Raw genomic sequence first — 11,674 nt, 5'->3', positions numbered from 1 at the left:
TATATATATATATTCATTTTTTTTCAGTTTTAGCTTTAGTTATTTTAGTATATCAAGTTAAACTAAATGAAAAACGTAGTAACTAGCTTAAAACATTTTATTATATTTTATTTTAGTTTCACATTTATTGTATTTCAAGTAACTTTGTATGGTTTATTTTTAACTCTAATGACCCTGCATTGATTTTAAAGGCAGGTTGAGCATCAGACACACGGTAAGCATCAGCGTAAGGTTTACATAAGATCCAGACTTTACATAAGTTGATCCAGACTCATCCTCCTCCATCCGCACCGCTTCCCAGAACCCAAAACATTGTGGTTTTCGCAGACTGAAGAGATACTGGCCTTCAGAAAACGTCTTCATAGCCGGTTATCATGTTCCCATCGTATAATGCGTGGGAGAATGGTCAAGTGAACTTCCCCATAAGAGAGTTTAATGTCATCTAAAGCAGCGCGGTCTCTCATTAGCGCAATCTTCCTGTGTTTAATCCCGGAGGGGTGTGGGGAGAGACCCTCCACTTTGATTCAGATAAAAGCAGCTATCTCTCACCTCTTTATAATTAGGATCTCCCCTTGTGTCCAGTCCTTCCTGACGAGACGGAGGCCGTGTGTTCCACCCAACCTCCACCTGTTTGTCCAGCACAACAAGCAGATCTCTCATTAGCGCAATCTTCCTGTGTTTAATCCCAGAGGGGTGTGGGGAGAGACCCTCCACTTTGATTCAGATAAAAGCAGCTATCTCTCATCTCTTTATAATTAGGATCTCCCCTTGTGTCCAGTCCTTCCTGGCGAGACGGAGGCCGTGTGTCCCACCCAACCTCCACCTGTTTGTCCAGCACAACAAGCAGAAAAGGCTCCTCAAGGCTTTTACTAGAGTTTGCTAAGACAAGAATCTCTATTATAGAGTTTACAACACACCTCTATGATGTATTAAACTTCAGTATGTAACTTGTCCCACGTTATTTGTGTTACAGTGCCTTCTGATGCCTTCATTTAATTTAGCAATTTTTCACATGCTATTTATGTGGATATTTGATTGATTTTCAATATATAATATGAAAAGACATCCTGAAAATAGTATTATATTTAAAAACTAATATTGGAAGTATCATACAATCATGATATTTATTTATTTATTTATTGTGATTTATGATGTGAGAATATTTTATACACAACAAATCAAAATTGTGGCATAATGTCTAATATAAAGAACAATTTTGCCACTTATAAAGCAAGCATTAGTGTACTGGGTTATTATGAAATGTGTCATTGAAAAACATGCTTGATAAGCCAAATGAGACATGAAAAGTATTAAATAAATAAAAATCAAATAAATCTGTATATCTAAAAATATACTTTCAAAATTTACTATATATATATATATATAGTACATTTTTAAAGTATATTTTTATATATTGTTTTTTTATTTCATACTTTTCATACATTTATGAATGTATGAAACTTGATGAAACTTAATGAAGTTATGAACTGGAATGAACACTAGTGGCAGTAAAACACCAACAACTTTTATTCCTTTTCACACAAACTATGATTATAGGGGCCGATTATCAATTAATACAGACATATTTTTTCCTTAGTTCCTTGCACAATACTATATTATTAGCTCAAAACACTTTTACTATGGTGCATGATTAATAAACTAATACATTTTGACGCTTGCATCACATAACCAGCTCCATATATATGGCTTTTCTGTCATAGTAAACTTGCTTGTTAGCGCACCCGGTACAGCATTGCACTGTGAAGTGCTCAGTATGAACATGAGTCACGATTAAAGAGCTCCAAGACTTGTAGAAACAAGCTAAAATGGCATGGTTACTCCAGCAAATTAGATTTATCTCATGTTTGCTTTTGTTAACACTATTGAACAGCGATACATTATTTTCAAACGCGATAGAGCGTTAACCTTTTAGCATCACTGAGTTTTTGAAGTGTTTTACGGGGCCGTGGGTTTCTGCTAGTGTCATCTGGCATGTCCTTGACCTTCCTCCTTGTCGTTCTTCAGGAGTGTGATCGGTTCACGGGCCGCATTAACTCCTGCGGAGTCACAATCACTGGAGCAGCTCCAAAATTCCTTGAAAGCAAGTTAAACAAAGCTCAGGCCGGCCGGGTCGAGGGTGACTCAGAGCGCCTCTGGCCTTCACAATGGGCACAGAGCGGTAAACATCCCAAAGAGATGGAGCCAGCATATCTGCCCCAAACCAAACATTACAGACAGTGTGCTGACCGAGATCCAAAGTCAAATACAGTACGATGTCTTCATATAAATCTGTTCCATTTATATTTATTCATCTTTCATAGGAACTCAGGACTGCTGTCCTCTTCAGGTCCCATTATCTGTGAATCACAGTGATGTTCAGGTGAACTAATCGCACGGAGGACACACTGGATTCTGTTTTAACACAAAAATAGATAAAACAATGCAGGTGATAGCAGAAGGTCACAGGATGATGGACGGACGCAACCGTTACAGATTTCACATCAAACATGTGACTCCACTGAAAGGAACATGCAGTCATCGCTGTAGAAAACATTGAGTTATACGTATGAAAATATATGAGCAGAGAGCTTTTGGCCGTTCATTCAGCTGGTTGGTTTTGTAGAGATGGTTCAGAGAGGGGCCGTAGGGTCTGTGATGTATTTTTGTAAGTTATCACAGACATGTTCCTGCGCCTGGCAGGAAGAGAGAGAGGGCTGCAAACAGAACGGACTGGAATGTGCTTCCTGCTGGCCAATGGAGCTGGACAGGGCAGATTTCTTGTACCATCGGTGACTCACACACACACACACACACACACGCACGCACACACTCACTCACTCACTCACAAACGCACGTACGCACGCACTCACTCACTCACACACACACACACACACACAAACAGAGGGGTGTTTTTTCACTGTAAATCAGGAGGCTGCAGGCACAGAACATGCTTCCCATGATCTTAAAGATTTTTGATCTGAAGGCTTGAATGCTTGGAATTACATTTCTTAGACAAAAGAAAAAAAGTACAAAAAAAATATTAAGTTTGATAGTGGATATGGAACATGGTTAATAATTAACTAAAACTAAAACCGTAAAAAAATACTTAAAATAAAATAATACAAATATTTTTATTTTATTTCAGCTAGTTCCCAAAGCAAAATTTATTTTAGTTTAATTAGTGTAATAAACTAACTAAAACTGAATAATAATAAAAAAAAATTATCTAATAAAAATGACAAAAATTACTCAAATTAAAGAGGAAAATAAAAACACATTCAAAATACATTAAAAATGATTGTATGTCAATGCTCCTATTTTATAGTGGATACGAAAACTAAAACCATAAACATTTTCGTTAAAGGAGGGACTTTGTAGAAAACGAAGCGTTGGAGAGAGGCGGGGCATAGAGGACCTACAATAATGTACAGTATTTGAAAAATAATGTGTTTTTTGAACATTAAAGCATGTCAACATATTCTGTTACACTAAATACACAAAATAATGATCTTTAAAAAATCATCATATAAATGAAGGCTCTACTATCGGCATTGATGAAGAACCTTTAACACCCATGGAGACTTTCCATTGCACAAAAAGTTCTTATAGTAGAAGAAGGTTCTTCAGATTATTAGAATGTCCTTCACAGTAAGAAAAAAAAATGTTTAAGAACTGTTCACTGAAAGGAACCAAAAAATGTTTTGGGACATCATTGCAAAAAAAAAAACAACAACAACAAAAAAACCTTTAGAACCTTTATTTTTAAGAGTGTTTATAAATTATGAAGGACACTTAGATTGGAAAAAAGAACGTTTCAGAACACAGTTCTCAACATCGCAAAGGTTTATTACAAACAGCAGCATGAACAACAATGAAAACAACGAGAAATGTCGTTCTTTGAGCCCACTCAACTTTAATCGCAACTCTTGTGGCGCGCTCTTGCGGTGAGGATCAGCATGGCTCTCACAGTTCAAAAGAGCATGCAAGCACATCTTGGCTCCTCACGAGCGCCTCTCTTTGGACCCCCAGAGGAGTCTCCAGCTCAGAAACCTGGAGGCGCAGCACGTCGAGGTCCGAGGCGCCGAACCTCGCGCGCATGCGCACTCTCTCGTGCATGTCGAACTGGACCAGCTTGTGCTTCATCAGTGAGAGAGTCCACAGAAACCTCTGGCGCAGCTCCGAGCGCAGCCGCTGCTGCTCTTCATCATCATCATCATCATCAGAGGAGGAGGAGGAGCACAGAGCGGTGAAGCGGGGGGAGCTCGGGTCGAATCCGCGGCTGTTGGGCTCTGGTCCGCTGGGCAGCCGCAGGACGCTCACCGGAGTCTTCATACTGCTCCGTTAAAACGCCTGCTTAAATCATAGACACATCACGAACTCTGCTGTGTACCTCATTCCAACACGAGCGCATCTGAACGTCCGACCGGAAAAGCGGTTTTTTCAAAATAAAAGTCATCAAGCGAGATAAAAAGAAGTCATTCAGCAAAGATGCGTTATATTGACTAAAAGTGACAGCAAGGACATTTCATGCTAAAAAAAAATAGATTTCTTAAAAATGCTGTTCTTTTGAACTTTCTGTTCATCAGAGTATCCTGAAAAAAATGCATCACAGTTTTCACAAAACTATATTGAGTTGCAAAACTGTTTTCAATAATAACAGTAGACAGTTTAGAGTGGAGGAAAAGGCCCCCTACTGTTTTTTCCCAAAATAACCACAAGATAAAGTCGAGATACATCTTTATTGTAATTATGGACTATGTTGACAAGAGTAGTTTTCACGATGAAGCTTACACTGGTGATGTACCGGAGAGAAAACGGATTTCACAGTAAATTATCTGATTTTCAGCAGTAAGAAAAATTTAAAAAAAGTGTTTTAAAGCCTGTTGTTTTGTAAAACATCACAGTTATATATAGAGAGAGAGAGAGAGAGAGAGCTACTCTGTTCTGAACATCAAATCCTTTGTTTTTCCATCTAATGTATTCTAACTAGGTGGTTGAATAAAAATATTTGGACTTCATATTTAAAAATTACCTCAAGTTAGCATCAGGTAGCTAGTTAGCTTGCCAGTTAGCATCAGCTAACTTGGTACAAATTACATTTTTGTTAAAAAAATCTAATATCATGAAAACTCTGGACATTTTTCATACTTGGTTTATAATTTATGTCATTGTCACTAAAACTATGATAACTTTTCTGAACACATTTAACTTTTGTTTCACAGAAGAAAAAAAAAGCACAGTCCTTAAGGTGGGCGTTTCCCTCCACTCTACCGTAATGTTGGCACCGATAGCTTTGTGCGCAGCGTGCCGACATACAGCGTCATTGCGCTACGAGCGTCCCGAGTTCAAATCCCCCCCATCTCTCTCCCACTTCGCTTTGGGTCAGTTCTGATCTGTCCTATCGCAATAAAGGCCTAATGCCAAAAATAAATATTTAAAAACAAACAAACAAACTATGACAGCAATAAGAACCCTTAATGATAATTGAGCACCAATAATATTTGAGCAGCAAATCAGAATTTTGGAGTGATTGCTGAAGGATCAAGTGACACGGACTGCTGAAAATGCAGCGTTGTCATCACAGGAATAAATTAAATAGGCCTATATTAAAATAGCAAACAGTTCTTTTAAATTGTAATATTTCCCAGTATGACTATTTTACTGTATTTTTGGATCAAATAAATTCATCCCAGCAGATTTGCTTGTGCCATATGGTTTTAACTAGCCTGCTGAATTCACACTGTATAATCTTTTAAATTGTAATATTTCCCAGTATGACTATTTTACTGTATTTTTGATCAAATAAATTCATCCCAGCAGATTTGCTTGTGCCATATGGTTTTAACTATATGCTGAATTCACACTGTATAATTATTTTTGTCTAGTTAAAATCTGCCTTGATCAAGATCTATATGCTCTATTTTTTTTAGCCTTTTCTGTATTTCAGTGTCAATTTTGTTCTTGTTTCCTGAATTAATCATTGACAATAAAAGTGCATTTCTAATTTGTTTTAAGCAAAATCACCAAACCAGACATCCTAACATCTTAAAATGATGGCATTAGAGCAAAAACATAGGTTATCTACCATGGCATAACATTAAAACGATTATTTATAAATTAATTTCGAGAGCACGTTAATTTAGTAACTGGAACATGCAAAATCTTCCCACAGTTGAATCATTTCTAGACTCATGTGTGTTTGAAATATCGACCGCACCCATTTCTCGTAACTGAGGGGAATCCCAGCAAACCAGACAGACAAAATGTAAAAGGAAACTGCTACTCCTTTAGTTGTAATATTCTGTAATATATCACATCTAAAACCATGCATTGACCAGCCTGTCAATAGTAAATCCAAATGCAACTCAAAGCTACACCCATTCTGTCTTGACTTCCTCTTATTCTACTGTCTTCCTATTCTTTTATTATCATTATTTGGTAAGAATGGCCATAAGTTATGTTGGTTTGCATAATGACACATCGCTTCCGATCGCATGGACTTCCTCAAACATCTCATGCTGATCTTTTGCACTGCAGCAGTGCCCTCAGACGACCTGCACTCTCTTTTCAACTTAAAACAACTGTAAGTACTGATCGTCTCACTCTATACATCATTTGCTGTCTTAATCATGCTTTGAATAATATGATAGAATTATGATATTAGCTTGCAGTCTACTTCATAATAAGGACGAATGTACTAATATCCAGACATAAAAACTGAAAGTGATCCAGGGAAAAGTGGAACTGATATTAACTTTGAGCTGATGACAGTGTGCATGTCATGCAGCGTTTTTTTTTCCTGTTGTATGAAAGTTACTTGTGTGTATATAGTATGATATGTAGAGTTTGATATACAGTGCTTATTTTTAAACATTGTCTGCGTATGTGCCGGTTGTAGTTTATATCCTTGAAAGGATGGAGAAGAATGGAGGAAAACCACGTCAGCAGCATTATGGGTAAGTCTCTGTTGCAGTTTCATGATGCATCGTCAGGGAAGTAGTGAACAATTATGTAACACAAAATAAATGTTTTAATGTGGTAGCAGAACTTCAAGAAGATACTGTCATTATGGCAGCTAAAAGTAGAAGATTTTCATCTTTTCCCCCAGTGGCTCAAAGCAAATGAGCGTTTATTGTCATTCAGATATGACAGTCACGGTGAAACACAATCGCATTTCTCTTGTTGCTAATTTTACATTCAATCTTGAGCTGTGACATTTATCACAGCACACACAGGATATTGCACAACATTACCGCATATGTATGTATATATATATATATACAACAATATCTGCTGAGATATTACACTACATATTTGACAAGAAAAGTATATCACTGAAATACTATAAAACACTGTGATAATCTCTGCATTACACACACAGCTGAATTTATTTATAATATAATATTGTGTGTGTGTGTGTGTGTGTGTGTGTGTATCTGTGTATCTCTGTGTGTGTGTGGTTTAAATGTTTAGTCAAAATATAAATTCAAAAATACAAATCATTTAAAACAATTTCAATGTAACAGTTGATTTATATTTAAAGGGATAGTTCACCCAAACATGAAAATTACCCCATGATTTATTCAAATTTAAGTCATCCTAGGTGTATATGACTGTCTTGTTTCAGATGAATACATTCGTAGTTGTATTAAAAATGCCCCGACTCTTCCAAGCTTTATAATGGCAGTGAATGGCTGTTGAGATTTTTAAGTCAAACAAAGTGCATCCATCCATCATAAAAATTGCTACACAAAAAATTTGTAAATGTTTAGTCAAAATGTAACATATATTAATGTAATCATTAAAATTAAAACTCATTATATACTTTAATTAACAGCTATTGTCACAGTCTTCAGCTGGTGTGCCCTAGATGGCCACTAGAGGACACTGTGTCTTTTGTGTGAGCACATGGCTTGTTGTGTGTTTGTTGGTGCCATGTGCTCTCCTGTCTATTGTCTGACCCTGGCCATCTTGTTACCTCATTATTGTTTCAGTGATTCCACCAGTGTCTCCCTCATTACCTGCCCTACTTAGTCTCCCTGTGTTTGCAGTTCTGTGCTGGTTTGTCATTCGTATGTACGTGTGTTGTTGTACCTGTGTTGCTCTCTGTGTTGCCGTGCTGTACCGTGTCCTGGCCTGCCGGCCTGTTTTTTTTTTCCCCCTCGGGGGAGTTTTTGATGTTGTTTTGTTTTATTTTTTTATCATTAAAAGCCTATTTCTTCCTGCATTTGAGTCCTCGCTTCATCTCTCCACACCGACCGTGACAAGTTATAATATACTATAATACTGTAAAAGACTGTAATAATGTAATAATCTCATCAGATGTTGTATGATAATGTTATCTGTGTATATAATAAAGTAACTATGTTGATATGCAGTAATTAAACACTGTAGTGTATACTGTATGACAATTCGTGTTTATATATATATAAAGCAAAAAAGGCCTCTAACACTAGCTTGCTCTATTCTTTTTCTATTCTGTTTTTTTTTTTTATTATATATGCTATGTGTACTGCGTTAAGCTAACTTGTTATAGCACTTGCGTGTCATTGCTTTTTTGTTGATTTTGATTGCTTCCGTTGTCCTCATTTGTAAGTCAATTTGGATAAAAGCGTCTGCTAAATGACTAAATATGTATATATATATATATATATATATATAGTATAACAATTTATTTTAATAGTTTATTTAAAATACAGGAAACCAAGTTTTGTTCAAGTGCTTTAATCTTTGTCCCATTAAAATGTGTCTATTTATGCAATGGATGCTTCTTTGTATCACTTGAATATTACATTATCTCTATAACTGTGTATTATTACATATCTTTGCATCATCAGGCTGGTTTCGTCAGCGCTTTGGAAAACAAAGGAATGATTCGGACCAAGTTAAACCATGTAAATGTTCTCAGACGTGCTCCCCCGGACACTCCAACACCAGCAGCTCGGTGTGCTCCTCTTCCTCCTCCTCTTCCTCCCCGAAATCCTCCATATCAGCCAAGCCATCGGCCTCAGATCAGCCTCTGCCCTCCGTGCTCTCCTCCCCCTTCCGCTCCTCTCTCAGATATGACGTTTTTGTGTGTCACAACGATGAGGACAGTGATCTAGCACAGAGTCTGTCCTCATTCCTAGAAGCCCCGTCTAACGGCACCAGCAGCTCGGTGTGCTCCTCTTCCTCCTCCTCTTCCTCCCCGAAATCCTCCATATCAGCCAAGCCATCGGCCTCAGATCAGCCTCTGCCCTCCGTGCTCTCCTCCCGCTTCCGCTCCTCTCTCAGATATGACGTTTTTGTGTGTCACAACGATGAGGACAGTGATCTAGCACAGAGTCTGGCCTCTTTCCTAGAAGCCCCGTCTAACGGCCTGCGCTGTTACCTGCAGGAGCGGGACTGTCCTGCAGGAGGCGCTGTGTCCACTGAGCTGCTGCAGGCCGTGCAGGACAGTCACTGCTGGCTGTTACTCGTCACTCCAAACTTTGTGAAGGATGACTGGTGCTCGTATCAGATGCACCAGGTCCTGTCTGAAGGGCCCATGTCACAGAGGATCATCCCGGCTGTAGTAAACATGCCCAGATCACAGCTCCCGCTCGAACTGCGCTTCCTTTTCACTGTGGATCTGAACACGAACAAAGAGTTCGGATACACTCTAGTCTACAAGGCAGTGCTTCAGTGTGAGTATTTTGTATCTACACAAGTATTGGAGACTCTTGTTTGCAGGTTCAGATCCCACAATGCACTCAAAAATATATTATGTTTTTGAATTGCATTTAAAATTTCTGAAAAAAAAAAAAAAACTCAGAAATTGCTTGTAAATTTCACAAACAATTACAAAAATGGCAAGTATAACACATTGAATTAAACAGGACATTTTCAATTATAAAAACTGCAATAGTATTTTCTTGGAAAACATACTCAAATAAGCAACTTTACAAAGATTTAACATAACCTAATACATTTAATGTGACACATACATATTTGTCAGTCATACATAAATGAAACGAACCAGATTTCCTTAAAATTACGAATTAACTGAAAGTATTTTAAATACACAATAACCAGGTTTATACATTTATCATCAATAAATCCAATTAGCTTTGATCTCGTACATTGAATATTGCTTGTTCCATATTTTATCCATGTTCGTACTTTTAACTGAATACATTTTTCACAATGAGCAGATTCATGCTGATTCTGATGCTGATTTATCTATATTTATCTTCTTTTTTTATATAAAAAAACCCACTAGCTTTCTATTTTTTCTATTCTATCTACTTGTTTGTCTTTGTGTGTGTGTGTGTGTTTGTGTATAATATATATATATATATATATATATATATATACACCTTGCTACATGTAGTTTTGACTGCTTTTATTGTCCTCATTTGTAAGTCAATTTGGATAAAAGCATCTGCTAAATGACTAAATGTAATGTAAATGATTCTAAGCTATTTGAATGAATGCATTAAAAATTTGATTATTTCACTACAATGAAATAGATGCAAATAGTAAATAATTAACTATTTATTTATTTTTAAGTGCAGAAATCTGACCTGTTTCATTTCTGTATGACTGACAAATATGTAAATATGCATCGCATTAAGTTTATTCGTTTGTTTAGTTTAAAATGTTGTATTGCACATGCAATTGTTAAATGCAATTCAATTACATAAAACAATTTAGGCCTAAATGTTTTTTTTTGTTTTTTTTAAGTGTGGGTGATCAATCAAGACATTTGAAGTGATTGTTCACAGAAAAAGTACATTCCATCATCATTCACTCGATCCTATGTCGTTCCAAACCTCCATGACATTTTTCCCCCATAGAAAAGCCTTAATAAATCATTTGTCCTGGCCATTCTTTTGCATACAGTGAAAATGAACTGTGATGCTCAGGTGAGTTGAGGTTCTAGTTGCTCACAAATGCACTTTATTACAATTGCTTTGCAAAAGCTGTAGACAAGATGAGCATAAATGGAAATAAATAACTTGAGTGAACCAGGAGTAAGGAAGAATGATATTCGGAAAGAGCAGTCAGAACTCCTTAAGAAGGATTTTAGTGAACTCTTTGAAACACTTCGAAGACTCAAAGTTCAGTCGTTCATCAGTGGACCACACCCAGCAAGGGGAACTGACATGTTTTCATGGTTGCTTGGGTTGAATACATGGCTACAAAGAACCTGCAGTATAAAAGGAGTCAACTTCATCGACAATTTCAATCTTTTCTGGGGCCATACCCTTACCAAAAAGTAGTATACTTCAAGTTTATTTTAGTAAGTATACTTAAGTAAAGTTCAAGTATATGTTTAAGTATACTTTATGTAGTAAGTATACAAATATCAGTGTACTAGTAGTATACTTGTAAGTGTACTATTTCAATACTCCTTGGGACTAAATTGGCCCACTTTCTAGTATATAAAAGTATACTTTTAAGTATACTTTAAGTATAACAGTAGTAAACTTTGAGTACACAACTAGTTTACATCAAAATGTTTAGTTTGTACTGCAACTATACTAAAAGTGAACTTATAGGTATACTGATAGTTTACTAATTAAATACTTGTAGTAGCATTTTTAGTACACTTTGAAGTATAGTCAAGTCGTTCTGTACAGAAGATGTGTACTAGCGCCCCCTACAGTATAACAATGGAAACACGGATTCTAGGAGCACAAGTATAGCTAAA

General features: G+C 36.7%; 2 protein-coding genes across 2 annotated transcripts in view; one reads left to right on the top strand and one right to left on the bottom strand.

Moving 5' to 3' along the window:
* Positions 1-3,906: 3,906 nt before the first annotated feature.
* On the bottom strand, positions 3,907-4,428 carry LOC107709556 (gem-associated protein 7-like). The gene has a single exon (XM_016514050.1). The coding sequence runs from the start codon at positions 4,330-4,332 to the stop codon at positions 3,964-3,966; it is 369 nt and encodes a 122-aa protein (XP_016369536.1). The 5' UTR covers positions 4,333-4,428; the 3' UTR covers positions 3,907-3,963.
* Positions 4,429-6,509: 2,081 nt separating this feature from the next.
* LOC107709555 (toll/interleukin-1 receptor domain-containing adapter protein-like) overlaps positions 6,510-11,674 on the top strand; it is a 16,269-nt gene continuing 11,104 nt past the window's right edge. The window contains exons 1-4 of the mRNA XM_016514049.1: positions 6,510-6,583; positions 6,899-6,956; positions 8,838-8,966; positions 9,225-9,665. Of these exons, the coding sequence (XP_016369535.1) occupies positions 6,926-6,956; positions 8,838-8,966; positions 9,225-9,665 (601 nt within the window). The 5' untranslated portion in view covers positions 6,510-6,583; positions 6,899-6,925. The remainder of the gene's footprint in view (positions 6,584-6,898; positions 6,957-8,837; positions 8,967-9,224; positions 9,666-11,674) is intronic.

This window comes from Sinocyclocheilus rhinocerous, unplaced genomic scaffold (genome assembly GCF_001515625.1).
Source record: "Sinocyclocheilus rhinocerous isolate Xijiao unplaced genomic scaffold, SAMN03320098_v1.1 scaffold656, whole genome shotgun sequence".
Classification (NCBI taxonomy): domain Eukaryota; kingdom Metazoa; phylum Chordata; class Actinopteri; order Cypriniformes; family Cyprinidae; genus Sinocyclocheilus; species Sinocyclocheilus rhinocerous.
This window is presented reverse-complemented; position numbering and strand designations above follow the sequence as displayed.

Coding starts and splice junctions, on each gene's coding strand:
- LOC107709556 (XM_016514050.1), bottom strand. CDS start 4,332: ATGAAGACTCCGGTGAGCGTCCTGCGGCTGCCCAGCGGACCAGAGCCC.